The sequence below is a fragment of the Lepisosteus platostomus genome, chromosome 21 (assembly GCF_059453375.1).
Source record: "Lepisosteus platostomus isolate fLepPlt1 chromosome 21, fLepPlt1.hap1, whole genome shotgun sequence".
Classification (NCBI taxonomy): Eukaryota; Metazoa; Chordata; class Actinopteri; order Semionotiformes; family Lepisosteidae; genus Lepisosteus; species Lepisosteus platostomus.
Genome location: NC_142631.1, coordinates 10,620,299 through 10,647,861, shown reverse-complemented (window position 1 = coordinate 10,647,861; position 27,563 = coordinate 10,620,299). Strand labels below are relative to the sequence as shown.

The following is a 27,563-nucleotide window of genomic DNA, read 5'->3' as shown; positions in this document are numbered from 1 at the left end:
GTTTTTGTCAGTATTTACTGTTTAAACTATATTATATACAGTAGCTTAAGCAGACAAGGGTCTGAGTTACATGTTTAGTCTTCTTATGTAAGATTTCTTAACATCTAATAATATGTCTGCTTTATCTTACACTTTATGCAACCTGTCTAACTGCTGAAAACGTTGTGATAAATAGGTAAGATAAGATCACTTTATTGGCCATAAAGTATCAGGAATTTGTCTTGTATCAGGAATTTGTCTTTTCACCTACCCCAGTTTGCTCTCCATGAGACACACAGACAGGGAGAGAAGCTTGGAGTCAGAGTGCAGACAGACTATTCTGCATTATATGATAATTGCATACAGTACACTTCATTTTGCATTAGCACACGTACAGTACAACATACGTCTACATAATAAAGTAACAGTTATATTAATAAAAATAATAAAGTATTATTCATTTGCTGAAAAGCAGTAGATAAAACTGGTACCTCAGTGTTTTTAACAGAAAGCTTAAGATTGCAATCAGCATTAATGTAAATTATTAGAAGAACAATATTTTTTAAGTGTTACAATATACATGACAGTTATAACAGAAATCATTTTTTTTTATTTTTCACACTGAGCTTGGATTTTGTATTTGGCAATTTCCTCAAACAAGATTAAGTGACACCATTCTACCTTACCACAGCTCTGATTGCATTTGTTTCTGCAAATTCTGTAACCTGGTCCTTCTTGCTTAGAAGCTGTTAAAACAATGTATGTGAATAGGAATAGCAGATTCCAAATTCATCTTTATTTCATTCATGATCAGCAAACTTTGACATCTGATGGTATTTTAACACATGCATTCTACGTACACTATAAATGTTTGAAATTAATAATGTAAACAAAATTAAGAAGATTTTTTACAAAAAAGGGATGGCATAAAAAGTGCATCCTAAATTTGAAGGAAAACAGTACACAATGCATTCAAGATCCTGAAACAATACAATGACCTCATCTAATGGTGCTGTAAGAGAATCAGACTGGGTTTTAAAAAAATCTGCCTCTCTTAAAATGGGAATGAATTAGTCAATACATGTACAGGTATAATGCCAATACTCCACTGTCAAATGACTGGTTAGTTTTGATTGGTTTTGCAATCACCTTGCAAAAGGGATTGGAATCAGACTGCAGCTTTAAGGGGTACTGCTGATTGATATTGTCAGAACATTTTGCAGATCAATTCTGTGCCCTGCAATTAGCAATTAAAGGCAAAGCAATGGAGAGGGACATGTTCATTCAGCAGGTTTGAGGATAATCTACAATGACATCAGTTTACTGAAGAATTACCTACCTTGTCCCTTCATTTTCATCAGATTTGGAAAGAGAATACATTTGAGGTTGGGGATAAAATTAAGGTAGTTCTGACTTTGGTTTTCTTTAACAGACTACATCACATGTTAGGACCTCCATCACTAATAGCAGAATTTCTTCTATACATCAATTTCTGATTTTTTATAAGCCTCATTTCACTCCCCAAAAAACACTTAAGACAAATGAATTCCGTTGTACGTTTCAACCGCAGTATCTTTACAATGCTATTGGTAGATCAGCAATTTTTTTAATGCTATGATGTGGCTTTCAGGGACTCATGTTTAGACGGTGTTTAGGACTTAGCTGACATTGGTGTCAGAGTATACAATTCAGTAAGCTTTAATTAATGCAATTCAACTGCAAGAATGTTTAGCTTCTGCTGCCCTGAGCAGAACTGTCTTCATTTGTATTGGCCTGGCCATGGCTTTCTCAGCACCCTCCTGAATTTTCATCAGCTCTCCCTTCTTTGAAATTGCTTCCTCCTCCTGTCAGGTTCTCAACCCTTGACCTCACCACCCTGATCTACAGGACATGTTCATATTCCAGTGACATCTGTGATGACAACAGCTTGCACATGTTTCAGGATCTGAGGCTGATATACCCCCTCCCTTGATTTGGATCTGCTCAGACTGACAAGGTTGCACACAGGTTTACTCTCTCAAACTGCCGCTGATCTAACAGTTTTAACAGTTGCTGCACAGCCCTTAGTCTCTTCGTGACCTTCTTTTATGCTCTATGAACAGCCGTCTCCCAGTTTTTTCTATATGGGAACTACAGTAGATGGGCTGGATGCAAGTCCGGACTGACGTGCAGTCTGGAACAGCAAGTTCTCTTTCACTAAAAAACCTACGGCAACAATTAATCTGTTTTGAATGTGAATAAAGAATGTAAATAACAGGTATATCAGCAGGTCTAGATGCTCTGATGCGGAGAGGTGGCTCTGTGGCTAAGGATCTGCGCCTGTGGATGCAAGGTTGCCGGTTCAAATCCTACTCCGTTGGGCCCCTGAGCGAGGCCCTTAACCCCAACTGCTCCAGGGGCGCCATATCAATGGCTGACCCTGCTCTCTGTCCCCAAGCTTCTCTTTCCTACTCTGTGTGCCTGTGTGTCTCACGGAGAGCAAACTGGGGGATGCGAAAAGTAAAATTCATGTCGGGGGTGGCCTGTGATAGGGCGCTTTGCGTGTTTGATCTTTCGGAGGTGACTGGTGTTACTGTGCACTTTACTGGTTCCTTCTCCGTAACAATTCCCAAGTACTATTGATCTCTTAGATTGGGTGTTGACTGAAACACCCTTAAATTACACTTAACTGCATTCATTTGTAGATCTTGGTATGGAATGAACTCCTGCTAGATGATTACAAGTGGCTAGCTCAAAAACTGACAGGATGGCTAACTTTCTTTTTTCGCATCTTCTTGTGATTGTCTTCCATTTTTTACTTTTCATGGCTTTCCGATTTCATGGCTCCCTTGATTTCTATTCCTGGTTTTCTTTATTTTGTGTTACAGGGCTTTTTACGCATTGCAAGGACCGTTGTGTAGTGGGTAAGCCTTTGGACTTACGACACGACTGACAAGGCATGGGTTCAAGTCCCTGCTGCAGACACTGCTGTTGTACCTCGAGTGAGGTGCTGTACCCCAGTTGCTCCTGTCTGTTCTGCTGTATAAGTGGAGACCAGAATTGCTGGGAAGTAATCCCTGTGATAGTAGGGGTGTTTCAGCGTGTTCTTTTAACATTAAAGAAACCAGGATGAGCCCAAAGAGCCACTGTGGCTCTGGTATAGACTTTACCCTTAATTATATTATGATATAATGTGTAACAAAAACAATATTAATAAAACAAACCTAGAGATGGACCATATAGAGCAGAAGGAGTATAACATGGGCATTTTTCTGTTTCCGTTTTGGAAAAATCCCTGCTTATTTCAAAGGTTTCCTTTGAAGAGAATTTATCCGAGAGACCAAGACACTCCTTTATAAACTGAAAATACTAAACCAGAACATAGTGTCCTTTCCTTAACCTTTGAGCGCTGAAGGCTCTACAATGAGAAGGAAAACTAACTAATTGAAACTGGTGTCAATGTGCCAAACCAATACACACTTCTCAAGTTATGTGAAAGGGCACATAAATGCTTTTATAATAAATGTCTGATCTGCCAACAGGGGACCTCATTTTTCTTATAAAACAGCTTTTAAAAAAAGTCCTGCATCAAATCTTCAAAAACATATTACTTTAAGGAATGTCTTTATTATTTTTTTAGATGTGTGTGAATTTAGTGCCAGAAGGTGAAGATCAATAACATTAGAAACTAAAACCATTTATCTTGGCCACACACGGCGTATAGTGCTAAGGTGTGTTACAAGTGGGTTTCTTCTTCCATGTTATAAAACCGCTCCTCTCAATCTGAAAGAAATCACCTACTAAGTGCACTAAATAACAATTAAGCTTCCATCCTTGTGTTATTTTGTCTGAGAAAAGAGCACAATTTAAGCATGACCTAAACTTCATATACTGTACTTGCATTCAGTGCCACCAGCAGGAGTTTTTGGCAAGAGCAAGAAAAAACATTTTAAAGGAGCTTAGGAAAATATATACTCAATAGATAGTATCTATTTAAGTTATTTTGCAACTACTATCAGTTGTATGTGGAAGACTGTGCACTCTGGAGTAATACAATTTGGCTCACATACTTGGAGATTATGGGGAACACAATGACAGAAGAGGCCCAAGGACACCGCATTAGCTGAATGTGACCAGTTTTGTCCATTACCACTAGAATCAGTCGTGCTTTTCCAGTTCAGAACCATCACCTACAATAATCTGTCTAAAGAAATTGTGAATGAATTGTGCCTCACATAACAGGTTACAGTACATACAGTATGTTCTGCCAAGAATTCTGCATTCTGCCACTTCATAGGTAAATAATCAGCAATATTAACTTGCCGAGCTGCTTCAGTGATTCCAAAACAAGGAAACACAGAACAGTCCACCTGTTTTCAGCGTTGTTTAATTACCACCTGCAGTGACCTATCAATTATTGGCAGACATTTCATATTTCCTAGGAAGTTAATTTAAAACCAAGCCTCTTTCACAAGAATCATTTTTTTTTCCTCAACAATTTGCTTGCAAGTTCTCACCCAGTGCTATCAGATTGGTTACCATTTTAATTAAAGGTCACTGTAATATTACAGGTTTCATGGTAGGAAAGCAAAGAAATAAATCTCCCAAGCTAAAAGACAAATACATTTTACTACTTTAAATGCTTCCAGAAACATTTCTGTTAGTTAAATGTGATAGCAGCTGATCTACCTACTAGATTTAGTATTTATACAATACAGCACTGGGCAGCACAGTGGAGCAGTGTTTAGCATTGCTGCCTCACAGTGCTGGAACCCTGGGTTCAATTCTGGACCTGGGGTTCGATCTGTGTGGGGTTTGTATGCTCTCCACGTGTTTGTCTGAGTTTTAAGTGGGAGCTCCGGTTTCTACCCACAGTCCAAAGACAAAGTGGTAGGTTGATTGACCCTGGTATGAGTGTGTGTGTGTGTTTGTGTCTGTGTGTGCCCTGTGATGGACTGGCATCCCATCCTGGGTGTATCCCGCCTTTCTTCATTTGCTCACGGGGATACGTTCCAGCTCCCCAGCCACCCTAAACTGGATGAAGTGGGTAGAAAATGGATGGATAATACAGCTCTAGCAAGGCAATACATTGTAGCTGAAGTGGCTGTCCAGTTATAATAAATCCAATATAAGACAGAAACAAAAAAGACTCAGAAGTCATGTTATACCATTACAGTACCTAAAAAGAGATTATTATACTGAAACCAAATACAGCATGCTTGTCTGAGCTTTTGCCAGTACCTGATTCTTTCTGATCTGATCCCATGCCATTCCATCTTCTAGTAATATCAATGTAGAGAATATCCACCGATGCCATGGAGAAGTTACTGTTGCTAAGCTTACAGTTTCTGAAAGACATTAAATAATTATGCAAGACAGTGAACTTAAATCGGCTGTGACTGAGAGAGCTTTTTATGAAAGGGTCTTTTTTTGACTATCTTACTGTTTTTCATTTGCACTCCATTCAGGATCCAATTGGCAACCAGCAAGTCTAAAATTCAAACTCTTAACTACATACTGCAGACAAAATAACAGCAACAAAATTTGCCTCTAAACTTAAGATTTATACTCCATTATTTCACACGAGTATTTAATTTTACATCTTTTTTAAATAATGTTTTTATTTCCATTCCCATAAGTACCAGTTGCTCTACACGCATACCCACTATACTTCTAAATTCAGCCTTATCAAACAGCGCTGCTGTTGCATGTCTCTAGTTTGTGTAGACTAGAAGCTACACAAAACACAGTCAAGCCCATACCTGATAAATGTTCGAAATCCAGTAGGGCCAAGCCTCATTGTCCCCTTCACTCCCAGGAACCTCATGAACAGCGTGGCGATGCGCTCAACGGTGCGCAGGTAGTTAAACTGCTTGGTGTATTTGGGGAAGACTTGTTTCAGGCAGAGGGAGGGAAGATTATTCTCCACTTTTACTCCGCTGTCCTGTTCAGCTTTGTCTGGGGAAACCGTATCCAATATATCTTCCTGCAGCTCTGACCCATTGCCTGGCGTGTGTGATCTATAATGAGAAAACATGAAGATGTCATGGGTTCTCCTTGAAATGACAAATTTAGGATTCATGAGACTGATAAAGTATTATTATACTTAAACATCAGATACTTAGCATTATAAAATGCCACCTACAGGGGAAGGCTGCCTTCCTGCGAGCTCCCATTCGTTTCTGTTTATTTCATGTTGTTTTTTGTACTGCTAAATGCACATGCTGTTTGCTTGGTGATTACATATGACAGACAAACACTTATGGACATACAGTAAGACATAAGATCGACTATTGGCACTGTTACAATTTACACCAAATATTAACTGTCGACTGTGGCGTCTTACCTTTACCTGAAAGAAGACGGTGTCGTAGGAAGAGGGGTAAACGAGCGGGCGTTCTGGTTAGACTGAGGCAGCACAGTAATCGTCCCCCGCTCCTGAGTATACTTCTTACTAATGTTCAGTCACTGGACGATAAGCTGGATGAACTGAGAGAAAGGCTTTCTTTCCAATGGGACATCAAGAACTGCAATGTGCTGGCGTTTATCGAAACCTGGCTTGACCTGTCTATTCGGACTCTACTATCCTCCCGGGAGGATCTACCGCCAGCACAGATCAATGGATTCGGGTAAGAGCAAGGGTGGCGGAGTATACTTCGTGGTAAACAACTCCTGGTGCACAGACGTGGAGATTATTTCAGAGTCATGCTCTCCGCACCTTGAACACCAGACAATAAAATGTCGCCCTCTCTGTCTACCGAGGGAATTCACATTGGTAGTCCTCACAGCGGTGCATATTCCGCCAAAGGCCAATACAACAAGGGCGATGGATGAATTTCACGGACACCTAAACAGATATGAGAATACACACCCTGAGGGGGCATTCATTATCGCGGGTGATTTGAACGGCGCAAACTTGAAGAGAACAATGCCTAATCTTCATCGACATATCAACTGCCCGATGCGCGGAACAAACACATTGGATAAGGTTTACACTCCCTTCCGGGATGGTTACAAAACCCTCCCCCAACCTCCTTTCGGCAAAACCGATCACACCTCCATTCTGCTACTTCCCGTTTACAAGCAGAAGCTTAAGCCGGAGAGGCCAGTGTTAAGAACAATTCAACGCTGGTCGGATGAATCGGATTTTATATTAAGTCACTGTTTTGCTACCACTGACTGGCAGATCAAATCATATCAATCTGTATGCGGATTATGTTACTGGCTACATCAATAAATGCACTGAAGACGTGGTCCCCAGGATTACTGTTCGCACATACCCTAATCAAAAATCGTGGGTAAATGGCAAAATACGCGCTAAGGCTAAAACTAGGACACTTTTTTCAATTCTGACGACATGGATAGATATAAAAAATCCAGATACGACCTCAGAAAAGTCAAATACAACTATAGAGTTAAATTAGAATCATATTATCACGGCTGCAACACCCGGAACATGTGGAGTGGAATTATGCATTATTACTGACTACAAAGTGCAACTCGGCTATATCACACAACAGTCTGCCTTTCTTCCTGATGAGCTAGATTAATTCTATGCTCAGTTTGAGGTCAATAACACAGATCCAGCCAGGAGGATCCCAGTAACCAAGGGTGAACACCCACTGATCATATCCAGAGCAGATGTGTGTAAAGTTTTTAAAAAGACTAATTTACAGAAGTCTCCTGGCCCTGATGCTATCCCTGGCCGTCTTTTGAAGGCATGTGCCGACCAGATGACAGATGTCTTCTCAGACATATTCAATCTTTCTCTTGCTCAGTCTATAGGTCCTTCCTGCTTTAACACCATAGTGCCCTCAAAGCTTGTCATCAAACTCCAGGACCTGGGACTGAACAGCTCCCTCTGTAATTGGATCCTGGACTTCCTGACAGGATGTCCACAGGTTGTGAGGGTGGGCACCAACATACCCTCTACACTGTCTCTTAACACTGGAGCCCCCCAAGGCTGTGAACTTAGCCCTGTCCTCTACTTCTTATTTACCCATGATTGTGTCACCAGGCATAACTCAAACTCCATCATTAAGTTTGCAGACGATACAACAGTCATCGGACTGATCAAAGAAGGTGAGGAGTCTGCGTACAGGGAGGAGGTTGAAACCCTGGCAGCATGGTGCCAGGATAGCAACCTCTTTCTGAACATCAGTAAGACTAAGGAGATGATTGTGGATTAAAGGAAACATCAGGGAGGAGGTCACACACCTTTCTACTTCAACGGGCCTGAAGTGGAGAGGGTCAGCAGTTTTAAGCTCCTGGGAGTTAACATCACAGAGGACTTAATCTGGTCTCACCATACGTACATCATGGTCAAAACAGCACAGCAGCGCCTATTCTATCTCCGCAGGCTAAAGAACTTTGGCATGCCATAACATAACCAGACCAACTTCTACAGGTGCACTATTGAGAGTATTCTGACTGGCTTCATCACTGCCTGGTATGGGAGCTGCTCTGCCCTGGATTGCAAAGTACTGCAGAAGGTGCTGAAGTCAGCGTAGCTCATTATCGGCTGTGAGCTACCAAACATCCAGGATATCTACTTAGCTAGATGTCTTAAGAAGGCCAGGTCTATTCTCAATGACCCAATTCATCCAAGTCATAAACTGTTTTCTCTCCTACCGTCTGGTAAACGGTATCGAAGCATTCAGTCAAAGACCAATTGACTACGGTACAGCTTCTACCTCCAGGCAATAAGACTGCTAAACAGCCATGTTGGAGTAACCTTCAGCAATCACCCTAATGGTCTTTGTTAAATAGTCAGGTTACAGTACATTGACATACAGTTTTCCATTGTATTTGGCATACTGCATATTGCACTATTTAGACATAATTTCTGTATACACCCTGGATATGTAGCAGTTCTAATTTATATTTAATTTTTATTGCACTATTATTATGTAACCTTATTCTGTAACTTTTAATTTTGTGATTTTTATTTTTCCCCGGTGAGTTCGCAGAAAAGACATTTCATTGCCAGCAATTACTGATGCACGCTGTATTGCTGTGTATTTGATAAATAAACTGGTTGATTGATAGAAAATACAAATTTCACTCATTAATAGCTATAGTCTTGTGACATCCTATGAGGTTAATTATATATTTTTGACTAACACCTATTTTCCAAGATATAGAAAGTATTTTTCTCACACTACCACTTCCTAAGGTCAGGGGCTGCCCTCTCTTGCTCCTCCTGGGGTAGCTCATTATCCTGGTGTTCACATGACTCTTTCTGAAGGAAAGACCTGGGTTGCTAGGAGATGTGACAGGAACTGTGGAAGGAACTCAGCCGCAAGTCATTCTATTTGACAAGATGGTGGATAGGATCCACTTCAACCCACTCAGAGCCTTTCAAATAAAAAAGGAGAAAGGCGACAACAGAAGCTCTCTGCAGGAGAGAAAAGCTGCGCTTAATTAAAACGTGCTTGTGTCTTGACACAGTGCTCTAGGTTTGTCTAAATCTTTTCTTCAGGTCAGGTGCAACCACAGGAGCAGAGGGATACAACACAGGTAGACCTAACTGACCCTAGTGTGTGATTGCAACTTCCAGTGTGAAATGGATTCATTTCATTTTAAAAGATTTTTTTTTTTACTTGAAGAAAGACCTGAAACAAGATTTTATATCCAACATGGAAAAACACATGACCAACAGTGAATGGACATGAATCACAAGAGGTGCCATTGTAGGACTAAGGCTGCCCAGCAAAAATGTGTGAACTTCTGTAACAAAACTGTATTATAAATAATGGAAAGCACAGATAAAGTTATATAGTGGTATATTAGGGGGGTCTATTAAAGGTGCAGGAAACAACAAATACATCCATCCAGTTTCTAACTGTTTTATCCAATGTAAGGTTGTAGGGGAGCTGGAGCTTATCCTATCAAGCAAAGGGCAAAAGGCAGGATACACCCTGGAGGGGACGCCAGTCCATCGCAGGGCAGACAGACACAGACACACATTCACACCAGGGCTGATTTTCTCAGAAGCTAATTAACCTACCAGCATGTCTTTGGAGTATGGGAGGAAAGTGGAGTGCCTCACATACAAAATAACATTTGTAGGTAAGTCACTGAGACAAAAACAAACTGCAAGAAATAAGATGTGCCACATACTGAACTCACTATTTAAACATAGTAACCTTCTTTCCCAGTAAATACAAACTAGTTTTTCACAACTGAAATGGCAACCCTATTAAAACCAGGCAACTGGATCATTAATATATTGTACAGAAATACAAAAAACGTGCTGCTCATTGTTATTTTCCATTTGCTTCGCACTCCTTGTTAACAAGAAGAGTTACATAAACATACCTAAGTATTCTGGGCATGCATTAACTTCTCAGGATTCTAAAGTGGTGACACTTCAGATTACAGGATACACATTTCATTTATATGTGGAATATATTAATAAAGTATTAATAGTTTTACATACATGTAATACTGACTAGCTTCTAGTAACGATTGCTGGGGGTAAATACACTAGGGATATATACTAGCGGTATATACAGAATTTAAATTACTCTATCTGTAGTACACTGCACATTTATTAACAGCTGGCTTATTAACCATTTATAAAGTGAAACCTAGCCAAACCTAAAATGAAGCGTGACTATAAATTTAAGGCTGCGGCAACACCAATATTCATTTTCATCATGAAAACAAAGCAAGGCAATTTGAGCTGGAAGACAGCATCAATTGCAAAATACAACCTGCTGTTTATTATATTGCTTTCTTTCCTGCCTGACATCATTGCTCTTGAAAAACAAAGCCTCTGAGTATTTTAATAAAGACATGAATGTACTTTTTCTTTCTTCTGAACTTTAACTGCGTGGTAAGCAGGACAATGATTTCATAATGAATAATCTCTACACAAATACAGTAGGGGGCCAACTGATGTCAGCACTTCTTGGTTCTTTGTTTTACAGTTTAGTTTCTTAGGAACACAGGTCAAAGTCTGCAAAGGGAGCTGAAAGGCTGAAACACCCATTGCACTTCAGGGTTAGACCAAGCTCTCACAGAATCTGACAATCCTGTTAATTCAGAATTAAAGTAAGGTCATGTTAAATATTTATCTTGCATAACTTGTAAAACTATTCCAAGGTGAAACCACAGGAAAAGCAAAGCTGGGGACTTTAACTATGCGCATGTTAAAGCATGTTATTATGGAGCAGACCATGCAAACCGAGTCCTATTTAGGAGACTGAAACAATCGTTCACTACTGTGTATTTTTTGTTTGTACATACTATTACTGTTTGTTATGTACCTTTTTGTAATGTACAGTCTACATTGTGTGGTGCCACCTGCTGCACTGTGTTCTGAGAGACGAATAAGAAGTCCAATGCACATTTACATATAGCAATAAACTCCTCTACTACTCTACTGTAAAGCTAAAAGATATGACTTATGTTTTAATCATTTTCACAACCTTTATAAGATAAGATCACTTCATTAGCCATATACAATTTCTTGCATTAGGAATTTGTCTTTTCGCATACCCCAATTCACTCTCCATGAGACACATAGACACACAGAAAGGGAGAGAAGCTGGGGGAAGAGCACAGGGTCAGAAATTGTACAGCCCCCCTGGAGCAGTTGGGGTTAAGGGCCTTACTCAGGGGCCCAATGGAGTAGGATTCCTCTGCCGGCCGCGGGATACGAACCGGCAACCTTCCAGCTACAGGTGCAGATCCTTAGCCACAGTGCCACCCCTCCATCCCAGATGGGGTCATTTATGAGGGTACTCTAATAAAAAAGGCAGACACTATGGAAGAAATGGCACTATGACACTATGACTTCCTTTAATAAACATTTGGAAGTGATGCTTTGATCTGTGTTATTTTATCCTTTCCTACCTAGAACTTCTGAGAGCTTGCACATAAGTAGAAACATAACAATAAAATTCACAAAATCCGCAATAAATAAAAATGATCTCCAAAAATTGATCTCACTGAACAATTTAACAAAACACTCCATACAATGTTTCTGTGCGATTAAGCACAAATTTGAAATATTTTGTCAAAACTGTCTCAACGTGATAGATGGCTAATTATTATACAGTATGACTACTCTTTCTCTCCCTTATCTGTTTTAAATTGATATTGACAGGCAAGAACTTTGAAAGTTCGTCTAATGAATGTTACTGACATTAACTATGTCTGGAACACAAGATACGAGACGAAGATTTCAGTAAATGATCCTGATTAAATATCTAAAATGAATTGAACGAAAGACAATAGAGAAGGGCATTGAAGCAAAAATGCATCTACTGCAAGGATTTGAATTAGACAGCCTAATGTCTACAGATCTTATCCGTGACCAGAAAACGTAGCAAACGACTTCGGGCGCAGTTTGACTTTAACAAGTATGTGTTCTATATTTCATTGAAAAAGAGTGTGGACCAGTGAAATGTACCTTTATTGCTTTACAGGCCCTGTAGCCAGATGGTTAAACTTTCTTTAACTTATCCTGTGGGACTTAGAAGTGAAAGAAATAAAACATTTCAATAGTTCAAGGAGAGACAAAAGCAATTATTTCTAAATTATGTTAATAGAATGCAAGACACATGCCTTGCTTTCAATTAGTTTAAGTGGTGCTACAGGGAGGTGAAATGTTGATGCATGAGTAGAAAATGAAATTGCATTCCAGCTCAAAATGTTTGAAAGGTGAACAATCTTAATGCTGTCATTTTTAAAGGACTGTCTCTTCTCATCGATTTTCTTTAGCTTTCGCTTCACTGATCCCATAATATTTTCATAGGGACACCACTCATTAACATACTGAGGGGAAAATAACATTTTATTTTGCATGGAAGACGAGCCCAATGTTCCGTTTGCTTTTCTTAAAAGTCAGAGTATACTGGGTATCAAAAGATATTTAAGAGTTTAAAAAATCATAACAAAAAAGATTATTAGGGCAATGGCATCTTTGTAGACTGGGAACTTTAATTTCATTAAGCACACTCAACATACAGTAGGTAAATTCAGCATTTATTAACGTTTGTCATACTTGCAAGTCACAAGCTAGTACAGTGTGCAGTCACCCTAGAGGTAATAAAAACCATATACAGTATCTATGACATATGCTTTATGCCAAGATGGGGTCTTGTGAAATTCTGTCCCATTTCTATCATAGGACAAAGACAAGGATGTGCCTTGTTCACTGGTCTTTGAGTCCTATTAAGATCACTTTATTAACCCTTTACAATTTCTCGCATTAGGAATTCATCTTTTTGCATTCTCCAGCTTGGTCTCCATGAGGCACACAGGCACACACACAGGGAGAGAAGCTTGGAGACAGAGCGCAGGGCCAGCCATTGTACGGAGCCCCTGGAGCAGTTGGGGTTAAGGGCCTTGCTCAGGGCCCAATGGAGTAGGATTCCTCTGCCGGCCACAGGATTTGAACCTGCAACCTTCCAGCCACAGGCGCAGATCCTTAGCCACAGAGCCACTGCTCCGTCCCCTAATATGCCACACATTGTCCCTGCTCATTCCACAAATTTTCAATGTGGCTGGGAGTAAGGCATGCACAGAAACACAATGTCATCTTGCAAGAAAGCAAGATGAAACATAAGAATGTGTTTATCTGAACAAAATAGTGTCACATCAGGATGAGCCCCCACAAAGAGTAGTGAATGAGGTTCCACAACTTGATCAATGCAGGTCAGGCTGCCGCAAGCCTCACTTAGCCAGCAGCCACATCACCCTGCAACTCACAACTGGCAACCCATTGAAGCTAAGCGGGTGTGAGCCTGGTCAGTACCTGGATGGGAGACCTCCTGGGGAAAAACTAAGGTTACTGCTGGAAGAGGTATTAGTGGGGACAGCAGGGGGCGCTCACCCAGGGTCCATGTGGGTCCTAATGCCCTTTGAGTGGAGTGTCCAGAAAAGTGCTATATAAGTCTAAGCAATTATTATTATTATTATTACTACTTACTGTGACCTGGTTTTCCTGATGTAGTGGTTCTGGCAGTGTAAAAACAATGATGAAGACTGAGCTTGATGAGATGTTAAATGGCCTATCATTAATGGGCTATGACTGGCTATAATGTCTTGACAGGTTAGAAATTACTGGCTGCAAACAACTAAGACTACAAGAGTACAAAGCTGTTGTTCACTTGGTACGCAGGGTATACTGGCAGCTTTCTTTGATTTTCTTTTTTGCTGTTTACCAGGCTTGACATTCTAAGGTAAACCACCTCATCACCCCTGCCCAATTAGTCTTCTCATTAAAGAGTATGCAACAAAGTCACTCATGTGATGTATCATACTCAAAAATGATCAATTAATTGAAATAATCACAAAAACTTAATGAATATCCAAAATAAATTACACATACTTTATTATTCTATAAACCTATACAGTATCCACGAATAGAATTATATATTTTTAGATTCTCTGTATATTATTCCGCAGTCTCCAGTCTCAGGATTGAAATTGTACTGGACAAAGGAAAAATATTCTGAAAGAATTTCTGAACCATACGAAAAGAGTTCTATCTTTTTAGTATTTTAAGAATCACTGAGAATATGATCTTCCTTATGACTAAATATGCTAATCACACATTCTCCTGCTCAAAAAACCCATAAGCAGTTGCTGTTTGGTTCTTAATACGAAGCAGAACAGAAAAGAAAACTCTTAAGATTACTGTACATTCGCTTTGCAAGAAAAACTTAAATCTTAAAAGAATGAAACAAAATAATGCAAAAAAAACCAGCACACTTCACTATTGTGCAGTTTGGGAATCATGGACAGTAGCTTTCCGTCCACTATAACAATGTTTTCAAACAGGTCAGAATATTTTAGAAGCACACTGAAGAAAAGTTCAAACTCTAATCCCAGAAGGATATTTGTCCTTGGCAGTTACAGTTTAAGACTAGACTCGTATTTATTAAATATTTGTAGAATTATTTTGGCATACTCAGCCTATGTGATATCTTTAGGGCTACACTATGACTCTATTATCTACAGCCATGTCAATGGGTTTTTACAGTAATGTAAAACTGCTAAAGGCATTTTGGTATTTGCTCTTGTATGATGGCATGTTTTCAAAAGGTTATACAAACTAGCCAATGTCAACGACCAAAGATCCCAGATGTCCACTGTGAACGTGCTGGAAAGTGTAACTTGTATTGCGTGCTATAGCAGGGATCTACAAGAAGATGTGCGATGTCTTTTACAAACAGTGCCAGATGTTGATAAGAGTACAAAATTGCCTGAGGGTTAATCCAGTTGAGGTAGTACTTTGACTTCTGAAGCCAAGAGCTCTGGGCAACAGCACACTATTGGGATGGCATCTCTATCCAAAAAATAAGACAATTTTACAACTACAAGATATTTTCATAAATTTGAAAGTCATAACACAGCTGAAATGTTACAGCACAACAGAAAGCATATCTGAACATTGCACACTTAATTTACCATGTTTCCAGTTATTCCTGTCTGTTAAGCAATATAGTAACATGGTTTAGCATTGGTTTTTTAACAGCAAAAGCAGGTCATTAGCAGAACACAAAAAGTTAGGTTTACATAACTATGATCAAGGGATATATAAAATATATACATTTGTTTATGATGTTATGGGTGTAAACTTGTTTTGTGCAAGCCACTACATAACTTTAGAACACAAGGCAACTATGGAGTAAACATATGGTATCAAATATGTGGTACTATTACATACAGTATTGTACCCACTGATCATTCTGCAAGGATCATTTTCACATTTACTGTAAAAATGTATTTCTAGTGATGCACGGATGATTTTGGACTATGGAGATTAGTGAAATCATTCTGAAAATGTTGTCACATCCAGTTAAAAATCTGATAAGTGACCTTATGGGTGATATTTTTGTAGAAATAATGATTAAACTGTGGCGATATCCCTCTCAAAATTGGAGGAATGAAGTGGAGATACATTTCCAATCTACCAAGTGCCTCTTTCCAATTATCAGCCATCAGATACTATTCTGACACTTATTCCAGCCTAACAAACCTTTTATTTTTGAGTGAAGGAAGAATATTACAGGACTTTTAAGATCAGACAGGTTTGAGAAGAGGAATAAAGATGCATCTTAATTCAGCCAGGGTTTACTGTTAATTTGATATTAATATTAAATAGTAACACAAATATCAAAATGGTAACACTATCTATGACACAATCACAACCTCACATAAAGAGATATCTTATAACAGATTGTTATAGACTAATGTTGCAGACTGTTTGATCATACATACAGTACTGTACATGTTTAGGTATTAGGTTTTACTGCTACAAATTTGGTGCACTAAAGCGGAAATACTTGGTAACTTTGAACTGAGTTTCTGTGCCCTGAAGTTGATGAAATTTTATTCCCTCTCACAAAAATTGTGACTGGTCTTGCCAGTCCCAGGAAGAGAAAAAGAAATTCATCCCTTGACTTATATCTCAATGCTGCCAGTGAAATTCATTTTTTACCTTTTTCACAACTGTACATAATCATCCTGAAAAGAGGCTTTGAAGACAATCAATGAATAGATGAGTCCATCCACTTCCTAACAACTTCTTCTGGTTCAGGCATGCTGGGAAGCCAGAGCCTATCCCTGCATGCAACGGGCACAAGGGAAGGGTACACCCTAGATAGGATGCCAAACCATCGCAGGGCAGACACACACACACTCACATCAGCGCCAATCTTCCCAGATGCCAATTAACCTACCAGTATGTTTTTGGATTGTGGGAGGAAGCCGGAGCACCCCGAGGAAGCCCAGGTGAACACAGGGTGAACATACAAACTCCACACAGTTCTCTTCCAAAGTCTGGAATTGAACCCTGGGCTCCAGCAAGGCTACCCACTGTGGCACCACGCCGCCAAATAAATGAATCAAGGAAGCATAAAACTTTAAAGATAAAAATGATCCCCTTCAGCTCCTTTTTGTATTAATATCATGTGCCAGTTTTGCTTATCACATTTCAGAGCACAAGTTTTAAGGCTGCAGTATTATCCAGAGAGGATGCACTCAATCTGCTGAAGGCTTATCTTCCGGGAACACCATTATCACGCCACTGTGCACAACATCTGAACTTCTCCCAGAAAACAATCTGCTGTCTTGCTATACACAGAATATAAAAACTCTGGAGCTCCCTCAGTAAAGGCACCTACAGTACCTGAGCATTGCTTCGATCACAAGTTTGAACCGGGTAATGCCACTAACTGACTGTGCACGCCTGTGTGGTGTTGCAGGGCTTATAGCAGAGAGCAGAGGTCTGAGAAGCCTGCAGCTGGCAATTCTAAGAATGCAAAAAAAGGATATAAAACTTGCATGATCTACTTCTCCCACATACCAAGCATAACAAAAGCGGCAGCCTTTACCATTATTTTTTGTATTATTCATTTTTGACTTGAGAAGAACTTAGTCTATTATTTTTATTTTCCTTGAGAAGCAGACTGTTTCGTGAGAAGTTAAAATGCTGCCCACAGTCACCTTAGAACAACGTTCCTTTAGGTAAGCCTTAAGCGCCCTCTGCACCTCCAACTTTTTAGATTTTGTACTATTGGAAATATAGAGCCAGACTGTAATGAAGCAAAGGAATGGCACAGGATATTAAGATAAAAAAGAAAATGGAAGTTGTTAGTGTTTATAATTTCCCAAACTATAACAGTTTAGGGAAATAGAGCTGGATAGACCTTTAATAATACATTTAATTCAATAGCCCTTTAATAGTGCTCTTTCCCTTAATTAAGGAATCTTAATTAAGCACACCAAAGTGCCTAATTCACTTTATTGTAGCAACCATACACTTAGGGATGAGAGCATTAATTCAAGAGAAAGGTAAGAGAAAATTTAACAAATGGTTAAATACATTGCTGGACCTGCTCCTCAAAAATCAAATGCTATTTGCACAGCAACCCCTAACAATAATTTCTTTCCAAGACTTCAGTGCCGACGTGACATCAATGTAATCTCCAAAGCTCCACAAGCCAGTGCTTCTGAATTACATGCAGACAAGTGCCTCAAGTCTCAAGTATGCTTATCTTCCTTCACTCAATCAGGGAGCTAAAGGTGATGCTCTTGTAAGTTACAACATATCAAACTGCACCACCACTGTGGTGATTTTTCATTACTGTCACATAATGCACTGAGACTTCGCCTAGAATTACATTAATCCCAGAAATAGAGAACTCAGTTTTTGCTCCTAAGAAAAAGGAGTGAAATTAGTCGATCTAGACGATCTGTAATGTACAGTATATCATGGGGGAAATCATTCTTAAATCTTCATAGGTATGCAAAATAATACATTTTTAAAACGATTTAAGAACTAATTCTCATCATGGTAGAATTTTCTTTTGGAAATCTTTTCAATGAGTTTGTGTTTTCAATTTCCATTGGAAAATGGAAGGTGAAAGATTAATGTTGTTTAATACTGAAAAGTGATTAATTTCCCTTGTAATATGCTAGCCCTCTTCTAGAGAACCTAAAACCACTTTTACTTTGAAAAAACAGCACAGTCGTTGAACGCAGGGGACCAAAACACACACTCTGATGTTTAACCAGTGATTCCTACGGCATCTATCCATCCGTTTTTCAATTTTCCAATTCAGGGTTGCGCAGAAGCTGGAGCCTATACCAGCAAGCTGAGGGTACAAGGTGAGGTACACTCTGGTCAGGATGCCAGTCCATCACAGGGCAAACACACAGACACGGACACACTCACACCAGGGCCCATCTTCTCAGAAGCCAATTAACCTACCAGGTATGCCTTTGGACTGTTACTGAAACTGGAACACCTAAAAACCCACATAAACACTGGGAGAACATATAAACTCCACACAGTACCTCAGGTCCAGAATTGAACCCAGTTTCCCAGCTCTGCAATGCTAACCATTATTACTCCATGCCATCCACACAGCATCTAATCTATCTTAAAAAACTGCAACTACCATTTATAAAGTATCAGCTATACTTAGCTGAGTGCCAAAGCAACAGGGAATTTCTGAGATATGCTTACCTTAATCACTTCACAATACAGTATTGAATTAAGTCCTAGACTGACTCTAAAGATATGCATTAAGTTTGATGCACAGTCCAAAGAAACTGAGATACATTCACATTTATTAAATGTTTTATTAAAGAAATAGCACTGTCACACAAAGATTTGTGAATTATATGAAAAGCACCTTAATACAGGATTAGATATCAATAGTTCTGATCTTTAAAATAATTAACTATATTTCAAGCACAGTTGCACTTCAGAGGATGCATAACTTTAATATTCTGTGATGTATTTCACCATAAACCTAACAGACATAGACCGTTTCTTATAGTACCATTATGAAGAACATAAAAAATTAATCACTCAGATAAATATTTAAGAAATGTACAACTATTACATTATTGCACCTCTTTATCTGCATCCAAGATTAATAACCATAAAAGAAAGCTAATAAGAAAAAAATAAAAAACAGGCCCATATTCTTAAAATGATTTCGTATTTTTAGCAAAGTCACACAGTTGGAAATGACCTTCTCCTGAAAGCATACTTTTCTCTACATTTATGCAAATACACACATTTGCAATGAAACCATCTTGGTCACAAATGTGTTACTCATATTAAGCTGCTAAGTATATGTCTGTGTAAAGACTCACAAGTGATGATTACACACTGCATTAAAAGTCACCTAGAAAATGTTAAGGTTATTACAGAAACAGACTTAGACCTTTAAAAAAATCTTCAACTCCACCCAAAAGCCTCACAGTTTTTAGGATCCAAACAGTAATTATTAGATTGAAATGGACGTCAAGCCTGTTGCTTAAATGATGTGCTAAATTATGGACTTTATGACTTGATGTCCTCAATACATTCATTCCTATCATTTTGTCCCTTGAACACTTAGATACCATCTCTTTGAAGGCAAGATCAACTTGCAGAAAATAGAAACTAGCGTATCTGCAGAGCTCTCATTTTAATGAAGCTTAAGGGAATTGGGTTTAATGCTGCTTATCTTCCATACCTGGTGATTAAGTTAATTTACACTTAATGGAAAATATATTTCCAAGCCCAGCCAGTCAAACATCTGTCCTTTGCTGTGTCTTTCTGGAGACTCTAAGATGTGATTGATGTAATAAAGCCGGAACACAGCAGTCCTGGTACATAACAGACATTCCTTATAGTGGAATTGTTATTTTTCCTCTCCTTGCTCAAGTTGAAGACAGTCTAATTCCCACAGCTCAGAGACAGAAGGGGGAAGGAAAAAAAATCCCCCAGACAGCACAATCCACAAAGAAAGGCAGAGAAAAAATACATCTGTACAGGTTTCCAATGGCAATAACGCTCCATAGACAATGAATAGTTTCATACTGTGTATATGTAGAACAATAAGTTTCATGATATGTGCATATTGTGTTATAAACAATTAGTATAACTGTGTTAAACTACATAAAATATATGAATACTCCATCTAATCTTGAATATATTCCAGGTCACTGCCATTATGTCTTGGGGTGGTTTTACATACAGTATATGTGGTATGCACACTTTTTCGGTGCAGCTAATGAACATTAAAAAGATTAGATGAAAGTTACTAAGCATGTTGCATACAAAACGTACTGTATGATAGGTTCCGTTTATGTTTTCATATTGAACACCATTGATTTTGTTTCATTTTCCCTATTGTCAAAGTCAAGACCTTTGTGCATGCAAAGGTAATTTGGAGCCAGGAGAAAGACAGCTCTAGTGGGTTGTAAATTTTGCCACTTATAACATTTTTGTCTGCTACTTTTAGCTGATTCAATCATCTAATTCCTAAAACCCCACAGACGATTCCACCTCTTAAAAGAGAACAGAGATCTCCTTCATTTCCCATTGAAGCAAACATATGCTTAGTTCTCCATTTCCAAAAACAGTCTGTAATGCATGAAAATAGACTGGAAAACTAGTGAACAATACTAGTGCAGTGCCAATACTAGTGTACTATTGGCATCACCTCTGGCTATTGGACTTTGTGAAGAGGATTTTCTTTGGACTTGCTACTATAATGTCCAGATAAACTAAACCAGAAGCCTTTTGTTTTTTGCATCAGACTTAATGTGCACTAAAAATCAAGAAATGTTTAGTATGTCTGATACATCTTGGTAAGACTTGATTATCTTCAGTATCTTACTATCAAAAACTCTGTATTCACATACAGTAAGCTTAGAGTAACACATTTCTGTAAAGTTGTATTTTTTTCTTAAAGTGTTTCCCAGCTTAGTGTTATTTTATTTTTTTAAATGTGACAAGTGCACCACACAACATTTTTCAGGAATTTGCATTCCATACAGAAATTGTGTTGAACACAACCATTACTTTGGTTCATTGATCTGAAGAGAAGGTTACAGAATTCTGGGGTTTTCAATAAGAAAGAAACATTTAGCAGTGGCTTCCTGAGATCATTTGTAACAAAAACCTCAGCATTTTAAATCCAATTTATATTGATTTTCTATCACCAGTAAGACCAATGACATCTGAGAACGTCAAGATTAGTTTACAAGCAATATCCTGTCTACAAACCTCAAGAGTGTGTGTGTGTGATGAAATAGAAATTAAAACTTACCAGAAGAAAAAAAAAGCATGTGCTCTCAGACCATAAGCACAGTTGCATTTCTTTAGAAGGAACCATACAGTATTTATGAAAGATTACAGTTTTTCTCGGGAATGGGTATTTCACTTTCTTTAAATCTTTCAAAAGTTTGTTTTAAAATTCATAAAGCCTCATTGAACCAAATAAAATGAAAATGAAAACAAAATAAGTCTGAACATTAAAAAACATCACTTAAAATAATTCTGCTTCTCTCACAGCTTCTTCAATATTTTTCTCCAACAACAATCTGGCTATGAAAGCTCTATATTCTACCAATTTACTTATACGGCTAACCAATTTGTGAAATACACGTAAAAAAAAAACAGTTGGCTCTCATTGTCACCGTTTTTCAATCAGCTTAATGTAACTCAGCCTGTTTCCCATCACAATGAGAATCTAACAAGTTATTGACAGGTTTGGCAATGGCAAAAACTCTTTAAGAGAAGGTCATTCAAACCCCATAGAATTCATCTTGTTTCTTTTTCTCGTTCTTACCCCTCGTACACAAATTAAGCTATATTGAAGACAGGCTACCGGACAAAATGTTCAATATTCGTAGATGAAGACGGGGTTTACTGTTTATCTAGAATTATGAAAAACATTTGAAGAGTTGAAGGAATGACTTTAATATGGTCAGATCCTCCTTCTATTCCTGCTTCACACTAATACCATAGGTCTTTTCTCCATCACCAATAATGTTCTACACCTGGTAAATAAGTCTACTTTTCCTCCATTTACTAAATAATATAATAGTCATGTAATTCTTGCCCAACAAAAATAAACTAAAATCCCATTGCTGGCCTCATCTCCTGCAGTACTTGTGCCTTCACAGGTCTGAGCTTCCTTCATTTTGCTGCTATTGATTTGACTTACAGTATGTGACTGTGCTGGTAGAGACCTACAGCCTGTGACCCTATCCTTACTCAAAGCTGGCTTCTCTGCTCTTTGTCCATTTTTTCCAATCTCATCAATTAATCCCTGAAATCAGGACTTTTACCTACAGGCTATAAGTCTGCTGCTATCTCACCTGCATAAAAAAACAACTTGGCATGAACCCTAAAATAATTAACAACTACTCTCCTATTTCTAATTTGCCTTTTCTTGTAAAAATTCAATTATGGGCAGTGGAAGCTCAATTATATACTCATCTTGCAACTAATGAGCTGTTCGAACCTTTCCAGTCAAGGATTCAACAAAGACAAGGTACATCTCTTCTTAAGGTAAGGATTTTTTGATGATGTCTGATTCTGAGTCACTTAATATTCCATTCTGAACTGTAATGTAAGTTTTGATTCTGATTTTGATACTCAGATTTTTCGGATTTTATTTTCATATTTAACTGCTACTGTGTGTTGCTGACATACATATTGACTTGTAGAGAACATGAAATACTACTGCTATAGTTTCTGCACTGGACAGCTGCAAGTCTAACATTAAGATACAGTATGAATGTAAAAGAACTTTCGTAATTTAAAGTGCAATAAGACTGAAGTTTTGCTTACATGCTCCAAACATCATATTTGCAAACTTGATGACTTCTGTGTTGTTGTCAAGACAGAAATAAAAGCTTTGATAGAAGTTAGTAAGGTGTTACCTTTGAAGTTCATGTTAGAAACGTGAGTTTATCATTTACCATCTGCTCATGAAGGCCTTGCTGAAATACTGAGACATGCTTTTATTTAATCACGCTTATACTACTATAACACATTACCTACTGGGGCCTCTAATAAGGTATAACATGTTCTTCAGAATATCTAGATCTCTGTGGATCACTCACTAACAAAAGGTACTGTACTCTACACATACAGTAACTTCCATCCTCTGAATATTGCGCTTGTTCCAGCTGAAATTTACAGAGGACTTCTCTTACTCACGTGTAAGTGGTCTAGCACCTGATTATTTTAAAGTCTTATTGCATGAGTATAGTTCAACATTTAATTTGAGATCTGCCTATTCAGGTCTTTTTAGTCTACTTTCAGTCATGGCTAAAAGAGACTTCTCTTGTGCAGCACCATGTTTGTCAAACTCATTATCCAAATCCATTACAGGCTCTAACTGTCTACATTTTTAAAGCTCAAAGATGTAAAGATCTTTCTTTTCACTGTATCTTTTAATGTATAATTTGATTGTACATTTGGTTTTATTAGGTCATTTTACTGTTCTCTATTTCTCTTTTTTATAACCTCTTTTATGTGTATGACATCCCTTGCTTGATTATTTTAAAAACCTTTTATTATGAAGATTTTAAATAAATATGTGTTTTCTGGTCAGGTCTTCCATACAATATCCACGTAAGTGAAGATCAAAGAAAAATTAAACATACTGTAATTATACTACAGAACTATACTAGGCAAACTGCTGCTTTTCAACCTGAACCTGATGTTGAAGCAGTCAAGCCTAAGCAGTAGGTAAAGAAAGAGCAGGTGGAGTAAACCAGAGTTTCCCAAATGGCTACAGTCTGGTCTGGCTGTGCTTAGAAAATTGTGTGCTGCCAATTAGAACGCCCAGCTGCGATCTCTGAGTGGTAAAGTTTAGACTCACACCTGCAGACTTCAGGGAATTATATCACACGTTGCTTAGACCTTAAAATTACTGCTGCCCATTAAAATATGCATATACACAAACAGCAATTTGCAGTAAATCTTATATATTGTGTGTTGCTGTATTATTTTCAACTGATGTTTTTAAAGACAATTCTATGGTGATTTTCAACCTACAGTTTTGCTATAAATTGTTGCATTTTACCCACGGTAGATAAGAAATGACATTAAAGATGAGGAACACCTGACAATGAATCATTTAAAATTGATTCGATAATTACTACAATTTAATAGCATGCTGAACAGTATATTTAGAATATAATTCTAACACAATTATGATGTAGTTTGCTTCTATAGTTTCTCATAAGTTGTTGCGATCATGTTTTTGAAGATTCGGAACAATGTGGATTAAAGACTGTTAAATAACAAGTTTGGTTCCCTCTCTCCCAAATTAAGCTGGACTTAATGAAAAAGTTGAGGTTTTGATTAAGCTGTTGATCATGTAACATATACTGTATACTGTACATTGTAACTCATGATTGTGCATAACATGTCAGACTAGCCCAGTATTGTATTTAAAATATAGGTACTTCTCAGTTTTCATATTTCATTCACATACCCTTCGATGCTGAACTCACCAGGAAACTGGTATATAACTAATAATACTGATTTCTATTGTATATGATGAACTACCACAAGCTACTATGTCAGGACGTTTCTTATGGTGTTTGAACACAGCACCAAGGTGAAAAAAGAAAAAAACTGCTGAAGATTTATGCAATGTGACTGTTGCCAGACTCTGGACAAGAACAGCAGTTCAGAGCAATAATCCAAACAAAATCTCGCAAGGTGGATAAAAACTAAAAATGAATCAGCGTAATGTTTCCAGTGTCTACATTTTTCTCAGAAAAAAAAGTGTTCAGATGATGTTTCCTAAAGTTCAGATAATTTTGTCTGCTTCATTTCTCTTAATTTTGTAGATAATTACAGGAAATAAAATTGGCAGCATTTAGCATAGCAACTGTCTAATCTACACGTAGGGCTATTTCTAGATCAAGCAATCAGAATAATTTCCTAGAAGAGTCACTTCAATGACAGTCTGTATTCAAATCAATATCTCCTTAAAATGCTGGATCTGAAATCTTTTCTGAAATAAATAATGTGATAAATCCATGCAGCTCTGCGCCTTGCTCTTATGCTATTTATATAATTTTTCTTGCAAAAATATACACATATAACAGTAAAACTGAACGCATTCTGTCAGCAAAAGATAGAATCTGCAAAATAGCACAGGTTTATATATTCAATGCTTAAGGTGCATTGTCTATCCAATCATGTAAGAACCTGACGTTACATGTCTCCTGCACTAACGGGTGACACAAAGATGAAGATTTGTACAAGGATTTCTACTAAATGTTCTTGGAAAAGAAACCTGTCTTGCTTCCTAAGTCCAAATAAATAAAAAATCCTGACCTAGAAGTCAAAGTGACAAAAACCCTTATTGTAAAAGGGCAACTCCTTTTAGAATACAACAGAATTAAAGAGTTGTTCCTTTGGCTGTGTTATCTAATTTGTACTAATGTTCACCTATTCAAATATACAATATATTCATTGTCTTTTTCCCTCCCAAAAGAATATATATTTGAGTTCTGTAGGACCATATCCACTTTGAGCTACGATATGTACTATAACTATTATGGTGCTTATGTAGTTCCTTGTATGCAAACAATAAAGCTTGGCTGGACGAACGAACACTTCAGGCTCGAATATCTTGGTTTCTACAATCCCAAAAGGTTTAACATATAGGAGGGGACCCATAAGACCAGGAGGAGTGACAAACAGCATCAACCATTTAATTAAGGGGTAAGAATAGGTTAACCACACATACAAGCACAGGGTAGATTTTAACGAAGACAAGAGGACATCCTTACTCCTATAAACAGAAAAACAGTGTCATAGGATCTTTAACAACCATGTAAGCGAGAGAGAACGACATTTACCTTGTATTTTCTTGCATGTAAACTAACATGGTTGTATTTTCCCCTTAACTGACTGAAGGTTGTTACCTTGAGTCAGTTAAGATGAAAATACAATCTTGTCTGCAGAATACTCACCTCCATTGTTGAAAACTATTTTCACATTGAAAAATGCAGCACACATAGGTTTAATAAACAGGCAGCTGATCTAGTCCAGTGTTTGACTTTCAATTTTGCCTTTCCGGGTTTTTGACCCATTATATTCTCAATGACTTAATGATAATTACAACAGCATTTCCATGGTGAAGTCTTCCCTAATTTCCAAGATTGTTCTTCCACACCTAACTGTATATGCACTTAAAATAGGTTTTGCTTATGTTGAGAGGAGATACAGTATGTCAATAAAATGCCCAAGGTCAGGTTACAGTAGCCTTGCTTACGTGATTGTCTTTAATAGGCTCCAGCCTTTTCAGTACATGCTGACATGGTCTTTGACCTGCATTTGAACTGCATAATGTTTACAACTACAACAGATGTGGGACAACCCCAGCAGGGAGTCTCCTAGTAGTTCCTGTGCAGAGGAATTTCTTATTGTCTTTTTTCTGCGTATTAACAGTTCACATGAGGTATGAGGTGCCGATTAAGGAAAACAGCACTCCAAATGCATTATTTAATAGTCATGGGATTTACAGCTTAAACTTGCACAGCAATCTTCTTTAAAAAGTATCTAAATCTGCTTCAGTTCATGTTTTTTTTTTACATTGCTGTGTTTTCTATAAAAGTATTGGATTGATAACGATTAAATATTCCAAAGCCAACAAGGAAGTACAGTATACAATGATTGATACTACCCACCAGCCAAAATATTAGGAATCCCCACCAAATAATTTATTCTGCATGGCGGTACACAGCAATAACAGCTTGAGTAGGATGTGGCACACATTCCAGAAGGCTTCTGAAATATTTGCAGCCCAATTACATTGCATAGTTATAGCAGGGCGGCCTTCAGATGAGATAATGAGAATGGCCGTATGGGGGAGTAAGGTGAATTTTCCACTGATTCCATCAGTTGCAATATATAGTAATTGAGATGTGCACATTTTTCTGGGTTGAGAAGTTCAAACTCACCACATATTACCTGTAGTTCTGAGATGCAGTTCAAAGGTAAGTAAAGTTTCATCGGGAAAAGGAAGATCCATACTTAGAATGAAAAGGCAATGGTTCTGACCAACAGGTATGAATATTGCATGATTATCATTCTTTAAAAAAAATTAACACAGCAGTGTGAAGTGTGTCCTTTCAAGACATGACAAGTCTTCTTTGAGCTTTTTTTTTATCAAGATACTTGTTATTCTATCTTGTTATCATTTATAATTTCAATACTGGGAATTTTAATTGTGATTCAAAGTGAGAGAATGAGCAGCTATGTAATAATTAATCACACAACACATGCTCATGGCTGCAGTCCAGACAGACACTAATTTTGC

General features: G+C 37.9%; 1 protein-coding gene across 3 annotated transcripts in view; it reads right to left on the bottom strand.

The window, feature by feature from the left end:
* Positions 1-27,563, bottom strand: part of ttll11 (tubulin tyrosine ligase-like family, member 11) — a 309,887-nt gene that overhangs the window by 7,518 nt on the left and 274,806 nt on the right. For all 3 annotated transcript variants that reach the window (XM_088614922.1, XM_088614923.1, XM_088614921.1), the window contains 2 exons: positions 5,721-5,978; positions 5,200-5,306 (listed from right to left, as the gene is read on the bottom strand). In XM_088614922.1, coding sequence (XP_088471048.1) covers positions 5,200-5,306; positions 5,721-5,978 — 365 coding nt within the window. The remainder of the gene's footprint in view (positions 1-5,199; positions 5,307-5,720; positions 5,979-27,563) is intronic.